We start from the raw sequence: 19,819 nt of genomic DNA, 5'->3' as shown, positions 1-19,819 counted from the left end.
ACATGCTCAGAGGACACAGCTCAGGCATCATCATTTAGCAGGTAAACAGAGCAGTGGCGATTATTCCTCAGATAAAGCTGTTATTTCACTCCTCAGACCTGCTCACAAGTTGCTCTATTTTTTTTTTTCCACTGTCAGCAGTAGTGACAAGGGCAAGAAGGCAAATGAAGTGAAAGCGAGAATCACGGCAAGGTGGCACTCTTGTCTGAAGTTGTAAAGGCTGGTGAGAAGCTGCGTGCCCTCCTTCCCTGAAAGGCAGCATGGGGAAGGCCTGTGGAGTATGCTTCCAAGAGGAGGGAGAAAGGCCATCTTTGTGTTCGTGTTGGGAGGCAGGTGGGTAAGAGGGTTACGCAGGGTCGGGTTTCTAAGAACACTAAGCCTAGATCTCACTGCTGCTTTACTATTCTGCTCAAGTGTTTCCTAAAGAAATGCACAATTACGAATGAGAAGCTGTATAATGGTTTTGAAAAGTGCATTATTCCCTACACTTAAGTTTGAAACCATTCTCCAGAGTGAGGTATGAGAAGCAGCTGACTTGAGGAGGCTTTTCTAAAACTCAGAGAAACTCATTAACTAGTCTCTTCCCCTTAGAATTTGAAAGCTTGATTTACTTTTCTATTAGCTATGAAAAACTGCCAAGAAAATTCATCCTGCAGACAAGCTTGCAAAAGAAATGGTGAATCAACTTAGAAAAAAAAAAAAAAAAAAAGGCTCTGGGAACGTGCCATCCAGAAGCATCTTGATTTCACGGTTTCACCTTGTATTTTAAGATAATCATTCATAAGCACAGAATTTATACACTGATGAATCATTATAATTTAGCATATTTATCAATACTTAAGCATTCAAGCACTGTTAGTTCAATTTAAGCAACAATACACTTGAGAGTAATAAAATGACATTTAAAAAATATTCCATGATTCAGAATACTTTCTCCCACGAATTAGTAATATTTCAGTCACTCTGGAAAGAGTCCAACACCTGCTGTCACTTGCCTCTCCCATTCCCACAACAGAGCCTCATGCAGCAAGCTATCCTCAGAGGGACAGACAGTGAGAAGAATACTTTTAGGTTTTGTGTCTAATTTAATAAAAGGTGGGTGAATAGATGACACTAGAAAACTATTTGTAACATAAATGATCACTAATGGAGTTTTGGAGTGGTAATTCAGACTGCTAAATCTGCAGAGAAAATCCAAACTATTTTTATTAAAGGTCATTAAACCCTGAACAACAACAAAAAAGACCGGTCACTACCAATTCTTAATAGCTTTTCTCAAAACTAGGCTGACACTACAATATAGATTTTATGTAGAAATGTGGAGCTACAACTTTTCAATGACTTTTAATTTAATAAATATATTTATTAAACTTAAGTAGGTTTAAAAAATCTGTAATAAGTTATTTTGTGACAGAAATATTTTAGAAAATATTTCCTGTAAAAGAAAGAAAGAGGAAAAAAAAGGAATAAGAAATAACTTGGATTCTGTGCCAGCACTCAGAATCTGGCAAGAGAAAAAAAAAAAATTCATTGCACTTCTGTTAGAATAAAAAATGTATAAACTTGAATCCTGATGTCCCTGCACCCTGACCTGGGGTCAGGTATGCTGACGCTATCCAATGTCCACCAAAAGCCCCTGCTTCGTTCTGCCAACCACCTTTCCTGACCGTCACTCCAACCCCACCTGTCTGCTAGAGATGGAGGCAGGAATGGCCTTCGTGGCTGCCTAGGGACCAAAGGTCAAAAGAGCTTGTTCCTGGTCTCTACTGTGACAACCACATAACAACCTCCTTATAATGGCAGGGTCTGAAGCTGAAGTGGAGAAAGCAGGTCACCTGAGTTCTCAAGGATAGCAAAAGCCCAGCACACAGTCAGGGGATATCTCCCAGACCCTCCAAGCTAGGTCTAAGAATGCTCAGACACGCCAGAGCCTTCTGTAGAAACACAACCTGTGCACGTGCCTTTTTCATTTCTACCAACACAATCACATTTTCCTTACTCCATCTCTGCTAGAGAAAGAGGGTATCATGTGTGAGGCAGTGAGTCTCTCCCAGTCAAAAAGGATGTGTTTGATCAAAAAGAAACTAGGACCGTGCTGGAGGGCCAGGCACTGCCTACTAAGAATGCACGGACCTGGGCGCCTCTCCTTACCAAATTTTCGTTGGTCAACCTGGTGATCTCGTGTTGCAGGCTGGCCTCGATGCGGGCCTCCGGGGGCAGCTGCAGGTTCTGCGCCAGCAGCTGCTGCTGCCGATTGTTCTCCTCCTTCAGGCTCTGGATCTCTCCACGCAGGGCTTCAGCCTCATTCTCGTGGCTCCTCTTCTGTGACTGGAGCTGGGATTCCAGGAGCCTGAGGAGAAGCCACACAGGTTGAAAAGGGAGAGGACACCTGAGTCTCTGCTCGGTGGGTGTGACACTTTGTGCTCACTTGCAAGGGCAGGAAGAGTGGGGAATCTTTAATGTTTGTGTAACTTCTGATTTCATTCAAGTCAAGAAGCTCAAACAAGGGCCAGCAACGGAAACAAGCGCTCTCATATTTGTGTCTTTCTGAATTGTGGACCCTGCTACAAATATATCATCTTCAAAGGCTCTAACAAATAGAAAAGTTTAAGCTCTTTTGAAAAGTTTATAAGAAATGATGACTAAAATAATCAATTTAAAAGACACAGCTTTAATCTGGTTTACAACATTTACAAACTAGCATTTAAGTTGGCAAAGAATACCTTTGTCACAGAGTAACTCTACACTGCAGAGGGCAAGATTACAAACTTCCAATCTAATTAAATATGCCTTTAAGAATTTCAGTGTTACTAATTTCAGGCAGAGAGTGTGCCCAGGGTCCCATTTCTACTTTCTACTCTTATCTCTGAAGGACAGAAAGGCTCGAGTGTGACTCTGAAATATATACAGATTTTCCCAAATGCAGATCGTTCTAAAACTTCATATACATGCATTTTAAATTTGTCATCTTCTCTCTCCCCCATAAACTTCCATATCAATAACAGAATCCTAACAAGACATGGTTTTAGAACAGAGATGTTAATAGGATGAACAAAGTGGTTACTGATTCTCTGAGCAAGCATGCAAGTCAGCTGTGCCTGTAAGTAGAGCAGGGTGTTGGTGGTGAGAATATCAGCACCCCCCATTTACCATGCACCCCCACTCCTACATCCACCCCTTTTCCAAACACAGAACCAAGTTATGGTTACAAATTAACTAACACAAAGAAAGAAATGACGTCCTTTTATCCTAATCCCCTTTGTTATCAACTGCTGGGCAAAAGTTAGTGATGCCATTGCAAGCAAATTGTTAACAACAGACTGAAAATATCTAGTAATTATAAAATTTCAAAGGAATCTGAATAACACCACAAAGTTAATAATGATGGCTTGTGGTTAGAACAAACAAAGCAGAATAAACAGGAACTCCTTGAAAAAGAAGTTAAGTATTTTAAAAATGTAATTACTAACGTGGTATTTTTATGAGATTTTAAAAATACAAATATCCCTAGAGCAGATGAATGTCTATGTTAGAAAGCTGCTGTTGTTTCAATTTTATTTGCTTTCCCCTAAACACATGTAATGTGTTGAGTTTAGGTAATTATTTTGAACTTCAGCAATGCAAGAGACCCCCCCTGATTTGTGGTCTCACATATCTGAATTTCACAAGAATCACATAGAAGGCCAAATTATGCACTCAACACTGCTGTTAGGCAGCATGGTACTAATATAGAAGACCGCACAGTCTCATTGCCACAGGTACTTATGTCCTTTAGATTAGTCATTATTCCAAACAAGGAACCACTAAGTAATAGGTATTAATCTCTCCCATGGTAATTTGGGCTCTAGTTGAAAGATTTTGTCTTTTTTCCAACTCCTACTGGGAGATTCACAAATTTTAGTGTGTGAAAGAAAGATCCTTCACTTATGGCCCGCAATTCCTATATTCACTATCAATCCATTTCAGCTTTAATTGCATCCCTTAGTGGAGAAGATTTTTAAGAAGGTGTTGGCTGAATGTTCTAAGTTTTGCTGAAATTTACCCAGGAAGACAATTAATGTATAAGAAACATAGAAGTTAAAGTCAGGAAGACACTGTTAGTAAGAGAAACAACAAATTAATAACATTCCATTTTGAAGAGGCAAATATAACCTGTTGGCTTGTTTTAACCCTTCATAAACCAGCCACAGCTCTCCATCCTCATTCAACTCATGGCAATCCATAGCAGGTGATCTTCCATGCAAAAGGAACAACAATGCAAAACACAAAGGGATACAGGACGGTCATGAGATGATGATGGACAAGAGCAGCACATGGTATTCCAATATTTAATTAAGTCAATGAGACTTTTTTTATTAATTACAAATGACTTTAAGACATTATCACAAAAATTATTTTTGGTTAATTTTTTAAAAAATGGGTAACATGTAACATCACATGTCAATGGGTAGAAAGTAAAACAAAATATAATCAAGGAGTGAGAAGTACTTTTTCTGCAAAATCTGAAATGAATGAAAAGGTGAGAAAGAGGTTCTGTTTTTAACATTTTATTCAGCTAGCAGAGTGATCTTATATGTCACATATTATATTAGAGACCAAGCATGACAATCACACACACATAGAACAAAAACTTCAGCTACTGTCTTCATGGGGCAATCTTCACAATCCATTTCAAAATGAATGAAGCTTTAAGTCTTCTAAGTAGAAACTGGTTTTCACTTAATAAAATCTGCTTTCCTATTTTTAAAACTGTCTTAAGAAATTCTTATAGGGGTAACTTATAAATAAGTATATGTCCAAAGTTCTCAGCTTTTATGACATGATTTTTAAAAAGATTTTTTGTGTCAAAAATTAACGTTAAGATCTGGAGAAACTGCTTTTCTTTTAGAGATGTGACACATTTTAATAAAAGTATGTATAAATAATAAATAATAATGACAAAGTCAAGTACAGGTTTTTTTCTACCTGGAGTATAAAAATAATATTTTGGGGTATTTGCCATCAGATACTGTCCTACATCCTTCCACGTGTATGATTTCATTTAGTTCTCCTAGTAACCCATCATGTATCATTTGCGACACTGCAAAGGGAGACACTGAGTCTTAGAAATAAGATACCTGTGGAGGTTACACAGCTGGCAAGTAGCAGAGCCCAGGGCTATCTGACTCCAGAGTCCAGGTTTTTACTCTTCCTACTAGACTTCTCTTTATATGGTGTGTACATAAAGCACAGGCCAGAGAATGCTCTTCTGTTTACCATCTCCCCTTGGAGAGTTTATCCATTTTCATGGTCGCAATTATATTATTATATGCTGATGACTTCAAAATTTGTATCTCAGTCTATATACCTCTCCTATTCCAGATCTATATTTTCAACTGCCTATGGATTTCTCTCCTTAGATGTCTTCCTAGCTCTTTAAATTCATTACTTATAAATCTGCTGGTCATCTCCGCCCTGAACTTCCCCACACCACAGACCCAGGATCATGAAATGGCATCACCACATCCAACCAAGTATCCAAGCAGACACTTGACAGCCACCCTCCATAATTCCCTATCCCTCACCCACACATCCAAGCCACAAGATTTACTGACTTCATCTTATGTATCTTTCAAAGTGTCCCCTTTCAATCTCAACTGCCACCAATCACATCATAGTCACTGTAATCAGTCATTTAATTACAGTAATAGCTTCCTAACTAGTCTTTATGCCTTCAATCTCTTTCTACTATAATCTGTTCTCTAACATAAAAGCCAGGGCTAGCTTTCTAAAATTCCAATATCATATCATTCTCCTACTTAAAACATTTCAACAACTTTGACTGTCATTGGAGTGATGTCCATATTGTCTTGGCTATCTCCCCAACAGCCTACAAACTCTGTGAAAGCAAGAACTACATTTATCTTCCTTACTGCTATATTCCCAGTGTGTGACACAAGGCCTAACATGAAACTGGCATGCAATACATATTTGGTGATTGAATAGCAGAGTGGATGGGTGGACAGTGTAATATAGCTCTTTCTATACTAACACATTCTTACATAGAAGTTATGCTTATACTTTATATCATAAATTAAAATTTAAGTTTAATCCAATACTTTTTAAGCATTCTCCATTCTTACCCATAAAACAAGAATAGTACCTTAAATTTTGTATGGCAATATTCTTTAGTCTGTAAAGTATTTCTGTATACTAGCCCTGATATGACACAGCAGGAGACTTAGACTGCACACTTGTAACACAAATCCCCAGAATCATCTTTCTCTGTGATCATCACAGGCCATGTTAAGCATGTAGCCTGTAAGTTCAGAGTTCAAAGGCAAAGAGGCTCTGTTGGGAAGTGGGGGTGGTAGGAAGGCTGAAGGAATTGCAGAGATGAGACTTCACTCTGTGATAACCTCAGCTACAGGGGAAGTCTTTAGTAAAGTTTCATCATTTAGTGGCTGTGCAAATCCTGTACCTTCAGTCAGACTACCCAAAGCTCTTGGTGCTAAGTGCCATCTATAACTTCACTTGTGTTTGTGGTAAATAAGATAAAATCAGAGTTAGGATTTTCTCAAAACACCTTAGGAAATGTGACAAATACTTGGTCTTAAATATCAGGGTCCCATCCAAGTACTCTTGTAGAATGATATGGCCAACACTGATATGATTCCAGATACTTCCTCACTTCTCTCCACTCTGAATTTCAATTACCGAAAGCTAAAGTTGCCCCTATAAACCTTTACAAATAACCAACCATCCTGCACAAAATATGAAAGTGACTACCCAAGACAGTCCAACAGTGAGCAATTGGTTTTCCTCTCAAGGCTAAGACCCTAAATAATACAGAAATATCATCCCTTGATGTAAAGAACATTCATTCCCCTTGATCCCTCTCATCAATAATGCTACCTCAATATTATAAGTGAGATTTTAATGAGGAATTTATTAGAAACCTTGAATTCCCTCTGAAGGTCAGATGGTGTCTAATAAAGGTCAGATGATGTCTATATAAACACTTTGACTTACTGTACAAAAGACTGGCTTAAAGACAAAGATACACATGACTATGATTAAACCAAAATGAATAAAAAGAAAATAGGCTTACCTGTTTGTTTCTTTCAAACCAATGTATGCTTGTGCTATTTCACCTTTATCTTTCATTTTTTGCACATCTTCCAAAAGTATTGTGGAATCTGTCATTGTATTCTGAAGGGGGAAATGACACATTTCCACATTAACAGTCAATTCAAAAGCTTTAGACCACACACAACATTGCTCTTTCCTCCAGAAGAGAGGATTTATGTGTTCCCCCAGAGCTCCTGGTCCCACCAGAGTGCCAGGCCTGGCCCCGTGCAACTACAGAGGAGGGTCTGGCACAGGTAGCTAAGAGCAAGAGACACCTTCAGTCCCTCTCTTGAAAATCCCTATTGCTCTACTACAAAGGTGGTGAGAGTCTAGAGCACCAGTGTCCTGTAAATAAAATCACTGATGGGCTGTGTGTATTTTACATGATGTGTAAAAATATATATATGTGTGTGTGTGTGTATATATATATATTTCATTAAATAGCTCTTTAGTGTCCTTGCCTGATAATTGTTCTAATGCTATATAATAACACAAATATATATATTTCAAAGTGTGTATATATATATTAAGTATATGTATACTTAATATATAAAGATATAGATATATTTCCAAGTATACATAAAGTATTACAACAATAACTAGGTAAAAACACCAAGCAACACTGAATGGACAAAGACCAAAACTATTCTTTCTACTACTTGCCATCTAGTTATAATAAAATAAATGCCCCAGTAAAACACCGTAAAGTTTGACATAAACCTCATCTTTCCATTAAAAGCTCAGTACAAAAAAGTGGATGATACGCTTTAGTAAAATTAGAAGTTTTTTCTCACATATTTAAATATATATAAATGGGAATGATTTAGCTCCCTGTAAATATCTACCATCTGCTGTTATTCAACTAACTCTTTTTCCGTCTGTTACATTATAGTATGGTACATAAGTTTTTGAAATACATATCTAGCAGGTCAGCATTACTAATGATTTTGTATAAAAAGCACTTTTCTGCCAACATTTTTAATTCATTTTTTATTTTTCCTTTTTAGTCTAATCTGTCTGACAACCAATGCAATTTCCACATCTTGCTTCTACTTGGCTACTCTCTGTCTCTCCTAAATCAGGGCAAGAATAGACTAAGAACTATTGTTCTCTGGCTTCTAGAGAATAATACACTTTAGAACAGAGGGGACCATCCTATTGGTCTAAATAGTATATGTCTGATCTGTTAGTCAATGTTTGCTCTAAATAAAGCAAGGTCTCCCAATGAAGTGGACTTAATAGAATACATTTCGAATACCATGATCTTAGAGACCAGTTCTAAGTTCAAGACCAGATCTTGCTAAGAAACATACTTCAAAAAAATCCTACTTTCCTCCTAATGCTGTCTTTTTTGTAAGTTTATAAATGCATCCTCAGAGAAGACCAAATATAATCTGATAAGAACTTTAACAAGAGCTTATGTTTTACTGAATTTTAAAAATCTTTCCCATAAATACCACATAGAGCATTTCTTTAGCTATTATTTCTAAATATTTTAGTACATATTTCATAGAAAACTTTTTTTCTCTTTCCCTGAAAGAAAATTTTTCTATTCTACAAAGGGCTGTACTCAGATTTTTGACATTTAGGTAGCAACTCTGAAAGACCCAATCCCTATATTAAATGACGCTACATGTTTTCTCTGATATCTGAATACCTATATGATGTAGTTTTAAACTTTCAGTAAATTAGGTAACTTGATCCTATTAACTAATGTAAAGGAAAGATAAACTTCTTGATAGGCTGCTTTCCTGGTAGTAAGCAGCCAGTCCTTCCCTCAGCTGGTCCATCTTAGCTAAGAAGTGGTGGTTGGGGCATGGGATCAGACTTGGACCACAAGTGTTAGGAAATCCCTGACTCACTGCTCAAAGTTTGTCTCCCCTCAAGCCAGTGACCGGAAGTTCAGAAAGGGTTGCACCATGTAGGAAAATCCTACCCTTCCCAGGAAGGCTGTACTCCATTCCTGAGGATCTTTCTCACCCTTGGCCAACAAACCGAGAGCTTCGAGACAAGAGTGCAGGACACACTGAGCTTTTCGGTGTGCTCCAAGTTACAGGACTCCCATCCCAAGCCCCCATGCTTGTGGATGGCCTACCATAACTACTATAGTGAGTCAGAGAGCCGACTCTGAATTAGAAGCCGTGGAGACCTCTCTGTTGTCCAGACTGGAGCCTACTACATCATTTTTCCACTGACTTCTCACACATGTAAGGGTCAAATAGAAAATTAATTTGTAAATATCAAAACAGACTTGGTGGCCAGAAGCATTAATTGCATATATTGGGGAAATAAAACTTAGGGTCAAATAAGGTATTTATTAAATTTTTTTTTAATTTTGTAATTACCTTGTCATCCTGAAAATCACAAGCCAGCAAGCACAAAGAACAAATGGAGAAAACAATAAGCCCTTAGTTCCATAAATAAACCCCATCAATGAGCACCATCATAACAGAGCAAAGCTAACTGTAAAATAAACCCATGAGTTGTCTCTCCTAAAACCAACTCTGTAAATAAATTAGTATTCATGGAACTGGCATGAGGTGGACATTAGCATATACATATGTGATAGTTCTCACTTCTCAGGAAAAACTGCTTGAAATCCTATTTGAGTTGTTTTGGTTTTTCTAATTGTAGGGCATTTGTGAGTATGTGAGAAAATGACCCTTCTGTTAATGTGTAGGGGTGAAATTCTTATCCTAGGTCTGTGAGAGTTATGGTAATGCTCTGATAGGAGTCATTGGTCCAAGTGAAGCCTCCCAGAATACTTGGGGGTGAAGCAGATAAACTAGACATGGCTGGGCTGGATTATCACCTAGCTCACTGGATGTCACTCACTACTGCCCTGCAAAGGAGTTGTGAAATGAGTCTCTGCAACTGGAAACTGAGTGCGACAGCCATGGGTTTGAAAAGTCTTTATCTGTGTCACAGGCATTTTTCTAAACAAAGAAGAAGCTGCTGCCATGTGTAGGCTGGGAATTGGAGAGCAGGGGCCTGAGAGTTGGAGACAGGGCCATCCCATTAGGGGCTAGAGAGTAGTTGTGAGCTGGGTAAGTGAGGATGTGTGATACCAGAACTATGTGCTCTGTTAGCTAGGTTGTTTTCATGTCCCTTGGTTCATTTTTCTTTTCCTTTCCCTTAACTTTAGCTAAAGTTTCTTGTTAGAATACCACTTTGTCACCAAAGAACTAGAGAGAGGAGTTGTGATTTTGGACTCTGCTCCAGCTAGTGTGCAGAGACAGGCTTGTATCTCAAGGCCCAACCACAGTGGTAGTCATGGGAACCAAACTGACACAGAGAAGGTGAGACGTATAGGGCCAGGTCAAAGGAAAGATTCCCCTGTCAGGATCTTCTCATTTCAGACTGAATGGTTTGTGATTTGTTGTAAAATAAGAAAGCCCATTTCTTTATATAACTCTATTTATGGCTGGGATGTTTTTTCCCTCCCAAATTATTTGGTCACAAATATCTTGTTTTCAGAATTTGATATTTTCTGGATCAGTGTTGATCTCTCAGGTACGATCTGCCTTTCTTAAACCCAAATGTTATGTGCCAGAGTCAGTATTTTAACCACCATGCAGAACTACCATTACTCTGAGATCTTCCAGTTAATTTATTATATGGTATGTCATGTAGCTGGATTACTTGATTGTCTAATTCTTGGTAACATTTTGTTTGCTGCATGAGCATGGGCAGGGACACAGGCTAGGTTTTAAGATGATTACCCAGAGTCCCTCTGATGGCAAATGACAAAAAGGCCCATCTTTCACCAACACATGACAGCACTGGGTCTCAAATTACCTGAGGCTTCACAGCAATGACTTTGAAGGGCCATGTATACCCTCTGGCATGGGTCCTTTCTGTGGAATCACTACACGCAGCCCCTCTCACCTGCCACCCATCCCCCCCCCCCCCACCCGCCCAGCCCCCGGTTTGGGACAGCTCACCCTATTAGACAGAATTCCCTGAAGTGAGCAGAAATCATCTCCATGGAACTTCTACTCAATGATCTCATTTCTAAGCCTTTTATATGTTATCTTTCCAGTTAAAAGGGCGATTTTCAACAATTTTAAACTAATTTTCAACTAATTTTAAATTCATATTTAATACCTTCCCACAGCAAGACAATTTATGGATTTATGTACTTAAAAAAAAGAGTAAAATCTTATTTCTTATTTATTCATTTAAGTAATCTGTACACCCAGCATGGGGCTTAAACTCACGAACCTGAAACCAAGAGTCACATGCTCTTCTGACTGAGCCAGCCAGGCACTCCAAATTTTACTTCTGATCAACATTTATCATGGCCAGATTACTACTTCAAGATTAATTTTAAAAGCCCTTTGCTTATGAGAAATGAAACTTGGAAGATCACTTGGGATTTCATTTATTTTTTGCTCACTTTAATTGGCATTTTCAACAGTTTTAAAGCAATATTTAGATTTTTTAAAAAATGACAATATCCTTTAGACTAAATGCTAATTAGACTAAAAATGCTCCTAAGTGTTTGCTTCATTATAAACTGGAGGAAAAGGATAGAAAGAAAGAGGCTTGTTCCCAGACATCCACTTTGGTCACTTGCTCATGCTTACCTTGGGTTGGATAGCCTCCTTCTGGCTCACCAGCTGAGATCTCAAGATGAGGACTTCCTCCTTGCGGACATCGAGCTCCTCACTCACAGAGGTCAGCTGCTCCATGAGGACACGGTAGGCTGGTGCACCTGGAGCGGTCACCTCTGGGGCACTTTTCTCACTAAGTGCCTTGCGTAACTCATTTAGCTCATTTTTCAGTTTTTTGTTTTCTGATTCAAGCTCTTGGCGCTGTATGAAGAGACAAAGAATAGTTCATTGCTGTTATCCTCAACTTTACACTGGAATTCTCTCTTCGCCCAAGATGGTAGAATTGTGCTGGAAAAGACTGTAAGAGTTACCCTAGTGAATGGCTTCCCAGGCTCTACTGGGAACTCTGTTCTTCAAATTAAGAAAGCTGACATCAAAAGGGATTTAGCAAGGTGAATGGTAGTTTGCTTCATCAAACCATATTCCAGAGTCACATTTATTCCGGGCCTGCCTAGGGAGTGTTCACAGGCTTGGAGGGATTGCTGAGCCCCAAGGGGTGAGTTTAGTCCAGTCCTCTTAGAGCCCAGGTTTTGTTCGCAGGTAAATATAAAGGCAGGTATGAGGGTGCAGCTGGTCAGGTTATTTCCAATGAATTTGGGCCTGGTGGGGTCAGCTGAGGACTGGGGACACGGGACACGGGCTGGTGGGAGCTCAGGGCTGCAGTGGGAGTGTGCCTGCAGGAAGTGGGCAGGCTCTGTTCCAGAGACAGGGCTGGGCTCCTGCCGCTGGGCTTTGACCTGGGAGTGCCACAGAGCCTTCAGAAGCCTGGGCTGGCCCTGTTCCCAGCAGTGCTCCTGCTCACAGAAGGTTCAGATGAATAGAACCCTGAAATCTTAAGTAGCATCCTCTTATTTCCTTTGTAAAGCAGAATGGAAAGAGCATTGAAATCTTAGACTTTCAACTTCTAATAAAAGAAATTACCATATCATTTAAACTAACAAAATTCCATTCAGTGCTTTGATGACAACAAATAGTGTATTTTTCAAACTTCACTGACATGTGTGTAACAGGCTTGTGAAGTTGCTGGCAGAAGTCCTGGGAGGGTGGGAGGAAGGGATGGGTCACCTCTTCCTTCCGCCATCCAGATGGCCACACTCATCCTTTACCCCCTCCATACTTTCACATACTACCAGCCATCCCCATGCTACCAGTTAGCATTGCCCTCTGCACACTCAAACAATGGCAATGGCAGCCCAGAGTAGCGTTCTGACACTGAAATACAAATGTCTCAGGATACTGGCTGGGAAAGAGTAAAGCAGACAGGTATTTGAAAGCACCATGCTGCCTTGTTTAGCACATCACATAAGGCCTTACGACAGTGGAAATGAGACAGTTCTGGGTGTCAAAGACAAAATATTTTATTGTTTCTTCCAGAGCAGCTACCTTGGGTTTGTAGCACCATACCAAACCTGTCAACATGTTACAGTAAAACAATTTATAGTCTTTTTTTTCTACTATAGAATATATAATGCTTTCTTTCATGATGTAATCTATTCTTAAGTGAAAATGAATGAGCCTTCCTATCCCCAGTCTCCCATCACCTGGTAATCAGATTCATATTGCTCCTTTCTACAAGAGAAAATATGAATGTCTTTACTTGGACACTAAGGTCTGATGCTGTGCTTCCCAAACCTTACAGTGCATCAGAATCACCTAAAGAACAGATTGTGTGGCCTCACCCTTGGGGTTTCTGATTCACACCCCTGGGGTGTGAGATCCACAAATATGCACCTCCAACAAGTCACCAGGTGATGTTGATGCTGCTGGCCCAGGGAGCACATTTTGAGAAATACCAAGCTAATCCCTGGGAACTTTATGATCTGGGCCCCATTTTTAACATACCACAGAATGTCTTTATTTGTCCATTTTTGTGTGATCTGGAGATGACAATCCTACTTTCCATGGGCCTGTGCCATCCCATCCCATATGATCCTTGTCTTATACGACCCATATTGTGAGTTAGTCCTTTAGACAAAGGGTACAAAAGGCAAAAGAGTCAGGATAATAGAGATGACTCTTTGCTGCCACCCTTTTTTCTCTTTGAAAACATAAGTACTGTCACAAGTAGTGCTATTACTGAAGGAACAGTAGATTTATTCATTTTATAATTTAGAAAGGGCAAAAGGGTTCTTCAGGGTATTTTATTTTATTTTTTTAACGTTTGCTTATTTATTTATTATTTATTTTTTATATATGAAATTTATTGTCAAATTGGTTTCCATACAATATCCAGTGCTCATCCCAAAAGATGCTCTCTTCAATGCCCATCACCTACTCTTCAGGGTATTTTAAAATACTACATTTTTTTGGTAAGAATTAATTTTCAAACAAATGATGCTACGAATCTAGGGTATTTAGAAAGTTTCCTACTGTCTGGTATTCAAGATCAGATTCTACCCACCTGATAGCAAATCTCTTAAATGTTCTAAGCATCCTTTAAAAAGGAAATACCTTATCTGAGAAGTTGTGACAATGACTAAGATAAAGTGTAGGAAAAACTTTTCAAACTGTAAAGCAAATATGAGGTATTATCAGTAAAGTGTTTATTAAAGGTCAGTGGAAGAACTCTAACTGCCTTCAAGGGGAGGGCTACTAAAGAAACTGTGGGCTGGGCAGGGATTCTCTACACCTAGATGTGCAGCCTCAAAAGGAAGCAGTAGCTACCAGTTCTGGGCTGTAGGAAGTTGCAAATCCACAGAGGACAGGTCCTACTAATGTAAATTATGTTCCACATCACAGTATTAGGAAATAACGTATCAGGACCAGATTGAAGTAATATTACTGAAAAAAACAATAATGCAAAAACCCTCAGGACAGTTTAGGGAGACCCTAGGAATTCTCAAATACACATAAAGGCTTTAAAATAATGTGTTTCCTTATGCTATTTTGTGGCTTTTCTAATTCTTAGCTTTGGTTATAATCATAAACCTTGCTATAGTTTTCTAACTATTCTAGAATATAGTTTACAAGAGGAGAAAACAGTAAAAAATAAACATAGGCAGAAAATGTCTGAGAAAAAGAAATTTAAGACTAATAACCTGATTAATAACCTAGAAAAAATGCTAAAGCTAGGGGTGTTTTGATAGCTGATAGCCTGATAGCCCAAACTTCACAGGGCTAACAAGGTTCTGATTCTGGAAAGCAAAGGAAGGAGCTGAGTGAAGTACAACCTACCCTGATTTTAATTTAATTTAATTAATTTTAATTAATTAAAGTAAACTCTGTAAAGTAAATTTAATTAATTAAAGCCCCACTGTGGGGCTCGAACTTATGACCCTAAGATCAAGAGTTGCAGGCTTCGCCGACTAAGTCAGCCAGGCTCTCCAAGTACAATCTATCCTCTATCAAGAAATACGCTCTTGTTTGTTTTAAATCTCAACTCTTGGGTTACCCAAGATGCTTTGTATTTTAAGAACTCCTGTTCCTTCTTAATCAGAGCCTTTTCTTGTGTTCAACTGCTCTGGGACACACAGTGCCTGCTAGATAGACATTGCCTTTAACCATTAAGAAGACAATTCTTTACCTTCATTTTCCTTCTCGCAACAGTTTCTAAAAAATAAAACAAAATATGTTTCTACTGTAATACCTAGCAAACTAATACCTAGTTATCTTCCTCTACAAATACGTAGTTTCAGTGGGGTTTGGTGGTTAGAGTACGGAATTTGGAGCCAAAGATAACTATGTTCAAATCCTGTTCCTGTTGGTTTCTAGTGGGGTGATCTCAGGGAAGTTATTTATATCTCTTAGCCTCAATTTTCTCATCTGTAAAATGGGAACTAAAATACTCACTTGCAGTATTATTCTAAGAATTAGAGCTAATATGTATTTTACATAATATATACTTTTCATACTAAAGTACATATTAGCTCTAAGATTACTGTAAGAATTAGAGCTAATACATAAAGTATAGGCATTTAAAAATGATGATAGTAATGATAGCAACCAACATTCACTGGGTACTTACTATGTGCTGGGCATTATCCTAAGCAGTTTACTGGATTACTTCACATAATCTTCAGACAGTCTTATAATATAAATATTACCATTATCTCCATTTTATAGATGAGAAAAGTGAGGCACAGAAAAGATACATCACTTATACACAGCCATATAGTGGCAGATCTGGCATTTGAACCCACGCAGTCTGATGCTAGAATCCATAGCCTCAAATGGCAGCTACTGCTCCTGATCTGCTTGGACTCAATTCTAGCTTATGTGAAATAGAATCTACAAAAAGAAACAACACAAGGCTAGAAGTAAGGCCTGAATAAGGTTGAAGCTAGGACTTCTGGTGCCCTTAAGGACATTCTCTAAGAAAAACAGAAGCTCTGAGCAGATTACTTGCCAAAACAAGATATTCAAAGCCTTGAGCAGTAACTTCCCATTACCTTGAGTGACTCATATTCCAGTTCTGCGCCTCTAATTTGTGGTCTTTCTTCTTCCTAGGGAAAATGTAAAGTTAAAAACTTTATAAATAAGTAGTTATATTTTAATTGTCACATTTTTACCCAGAATATTTCCTTGCTCCACAGAAAATAGTGAGGAGAGTTGAGCCCTCACTAAATGAACCAAATTCTGCTTAGATAAAGTACTTCTGGGCAGGGTTTCCATTAAAGAAGAGATTGCAGACTTGCACATAAAGTCCCAGGCTCAGAGCTCAATTTGCCCTTAGCCCTGGGCTGGAGGAGCACTGCACACCTTTGCTTTGCTGCGGAGCACCTGCTCCTCCTTGCGGTCCAGCTCATCCTGCATCACCTGCTTCTCCTGCTCCAGCTCTGTGACCCGCTTCTGGAGCTTGAGGAACAATGACATGTCCAGAGGTACCTTCTTCTCACTTGGCTCCTAAACCCCAGAAATCATAAGATGGTCAAGATGATCCAGAACATGTACAAGCCAATGAGAAAATAATGAACAGTCCAATAAAAAAAAAAGAGCAAACTTAAAGAAGAAACATAAATGACCAAAAAGTATATAAATAACACATCCAACCTAGCTAATGAATAGAGAAATGCAAACTAAGCAACAATTAGCACTACTTTCCCCTGTCAGATTGGCAAAGACCGGAAAGATTGAGAATGCCATGTGTTAGTAACAGCGTCTTATATAATACTGATGGAAGTATAAGTAGGCCTTGTAAAAGGGCAAGGTAACTGCACTTATTAAAATTTAAATGTGTATACCCTTTAACCTAGCAATATGTTTTTAAGAATTAATCCTGCAGAGATTCTTATACAAGTACACAAAAATATATAGAAAAAAATGTTCATTGCAGCATTTTTTGCAATTGTAAAAAATGGGCAAAAAAACCCTGAATGTCAATAGAAGAGTTGCTTAAATCATAGTATAACCATACTATAAAATATTTTATAGCTGTTAAAAAAAAAGAAATAGATATACATGAGTGGATAAATATGTCCTAGATAAAAGTATTAAGTGAAATATACAAGTTGTAGGGGTATTTATATTATCTTATTTTCATTACAAAAACAAACAAACAAATAAATGCATGTGACTCTTAAATATATCTAGCACATGGCATACAAAAATCTAAAAGGTCATCAATGGTTATCTCGGAGAATGGGAGGTGCTACGGGAAAGTTTCATTTTCTACTTTACACATTTCTTTTCTTCTCTTTTTTTAATGTTTATTCATTTTTGAGACAGAGAAAGAGAGTGAGCAGGGGAGGAGTAGAGAGAGAAGGAGACACAAAATCCAAAGCAGGCTCTAGGCTCTGAGCTGTCAGCAGAGAGCCCAACATGGGGCTCGAACTCACAAACCATTTGATCATGACCTGAGCTGAAGTCGGAGGCTTAACTGACTGAGCCACCCAGGCGCCCTGACTACTTTACACATTTCTATATTAGAATTGTTTATAATGAGCATGACATGTTTTTCTATTTAGGAAAAATGATTTGTGAAAAGGTGATACCATAAATATATTGAGACCAGACAGAGAAAAGCGAAAAACTAAAACATGTATAGCTCTTAGTAAAGTGAAATATAACTGAGTAGCATTTGAAAAGTACATCAATTGGTTCTAAAACAGAATCATAGTGAGAACTACTATGTGTAAATAAAGATACACTAACTAAAGGTGAGCAAAGGGAAAGAATTACCAACCACTACCACGGAAGTTCTGAGCATGACATAGGTGCTTTACCTTGTTTACTTCGGGTTTGAATTTTTAGTGAGGTAAGAAGAGAAAGAATTGAGTCATTGGATTTAATGGAGAGGATAAAGAGTCTCTTTTTGTTAGAAAGAGAGAAAACAGTAACAATAACTTAATTACATGGTCAAAGTGTAATTCTTAACTGATTAGTAAATCTTATATTTCAAATTGTCAATTAAAACAATTTTTTTTCTGATGTAAAAGCAAAATAAGCTTATGAAGAAAGCTTAGGAAATAAGTACAAAGAAGAAAAACAAAGCCATAATCACATACCCAGAGAAAACCTACAATTTCTGTCCAGTCTTTTTTCTATAGATTTAAGTAATTGGAATATTTTCATTCTAATTTTGTATTGTCTTTTAAATTTAGCATTGTATCACAAATGTTTTCCAAATATAGAATATGATACTTGAAACCATAATTTTTAAAAGCTATACTGACATGTGTACCATCATTTGATTATCTATTACCTTACTGATGGGCATTGAAGTTGTTTCTAATCATTTGCTATTGAAATATACTAAAATAAATATCCTAGTACATAAATATCCAAATATTAATGTTTTAAAGTCTGCTAACTTGGTTGGACCAGCTTACACTTCCATCAAGCAACCAACACCTTGCCTGGTACAATGATGGTTAGGATTTAAAAAAAAAAAAAAAAAAAGGCTCAATTGATAGACCAAAAGTGGTATGTAACTATAGTTTTAATTTATATTTCTTCACCTTTTGATGAGGTTGAATCATTTTTATATTCATTAGTTATCTTCAGTCTTTTGTGAATTGTCAGTAGTGTCGAATTCAGTGTTATTCCAGTTGTAAAAAAAACATCTAAGAAGAATTAATTAAACTAAGAAGTGGGGCATTTATATGTACTATCAAGGTCATTTACCCACAAACTAGTTAGGCCTGGATTTTTGCTTACTGTCCACTCTTGCAATGTTAATGTTCAACAGTAAGAAAAAGTTTAGGTATATGGTATTCACCATAAAGTTTGTCCTGACTTAGCAGAACAGATATAACATCCTGCCTGAACACGAAATTATTATACACTTTCATTCATATAAAAACTCATTTCTATACATCCCATAAACACTTGTATATTAGCTTATTTACAATGTAAACATTCCATTCATGTGTTTTTAATGTTTGTTCATCTATTAATGATGTATGTGTACCTGAAAATCTTAATTATTTAATCTTTTTTTACACTGTAATAAAAGACTTTACCTCACAATGAGTATAATATTTCACTCATTGTACTCAAAATGTCATCATTTGGGAATCATTCCTTTCAGCCTTGAATGGGCATTTTCACTTAAAAGGAATCTTCTTGGGGCGCCTGGGTGGCTCAGTCGGTTGGGCATTCGACTTCAGCTCAGGTCATGATCTCATAGTTCATGGGTTCAAGCTCCACGTCGGGCTCTGTACTGACGGCTCAGAGCCTGGAGCCTGTTTCAGATTCTGTGTCTTCCTCTCTCTCTGCCCCTCCCCTACTCATGTGTGCTCTCTCTCTTTTTCTCTCTCCAAAATAAACATTAAAAAAATAAATAAGAAAGTAAAAGGGATCTTCTTATTAAAATGGGATGGGGTAATTCTTCAGATATTAGCAAATACTACATAAAGGATTAGTTGATTGCTAGATAAAAGCAAAATTCTATAGATAGGAATATTAAAATAGGAAATGAAAGAACACAAAACTGCTTGAGGCATAATGACTGGTAATTACTTAGGAGTGCTCCGCATGGTGTCCATTCTTAGCCCTAATGACATATCTAGTCAAAGAGATACCATTTGTCTTCTCTACACCACATGAGCAAAAAGGAAGAATGGGCCATCTGGCTCAGAGGTTTCTGGGGTTTTGCTTTGCTTTCCTTCCTCAGAAAGGACTTTGTCATCCAGGGCTTTTCTGAGAGAGTGAAG

The 19,819-nt window shown here is 37.9% G+C and overlaps 1 protein-coding gene across 5 annotated transcripts in view; it reads right to left on the bottom strand.

The window, feature by feature from the left end:
- Positions 1 to 19,819, bottom strand: part of MYO5A (myosin VA) — a 199,863-nt gene that overhangs the window by 30,866 nt on the left and 149,178 nt on the right. For 3 of the 5 annotated variants that reach the window (XM_053889054.1, XM_053889053.1, XM_053889055.1), the window contains exons 26-31: positions 16,425 to 16,568; positions 16,115 to 16,168; positions 11,700 to 11,927; positions 7,091 to 7,191; positions 4,153 to 4,233; positions 2,152 to 2,350 (exon numbers count right to left, since the gene is read on the bottom strand). In XM_053889054.1, coding sequence (XP_053745029.1) covers positions 2,152 to 2,350; positions 4,153 to 4,233; positions 7,091 to 7,191; positions 11,700 to 11,927; positions 16,115 to 16,168; positions 16,425 to 16,568 — 807 coding nt within the window. The remainder of the gene's footprint in view (positions 1 to 2,151; positions 2,351 to 4,152; positions 4,234 to 7,090; positions 7,192 to 11,699; positions 11,928 to 16,114; positions 16,169 to 16,424; positions 16,569 to 19,819) is intronic. The other 2 variants (XM_053889056.1, XM_053889057.1) reach the window with 1 other exon arrangement.

This window comes from Panthera pardus, unplaced genomic scaffold, assembly GCF_024362965.1.
Source record: "Panthera pardus isolate Hobbes unplaced genomic scaffold, ASM2436296v1 HiC_scaffold_24, whole genome shotgun sequence".
Taxonomy (NCBI): Eukaryota; Metazoa; Chordata; class Mammalia; order Carnivora; family Felidae; genus Panthera; species Panthera pardus.
Note: the sequence above shows the minus strand (reverse complement) of the source record. Positions and strands in the feature narration are given on the sequence as shown.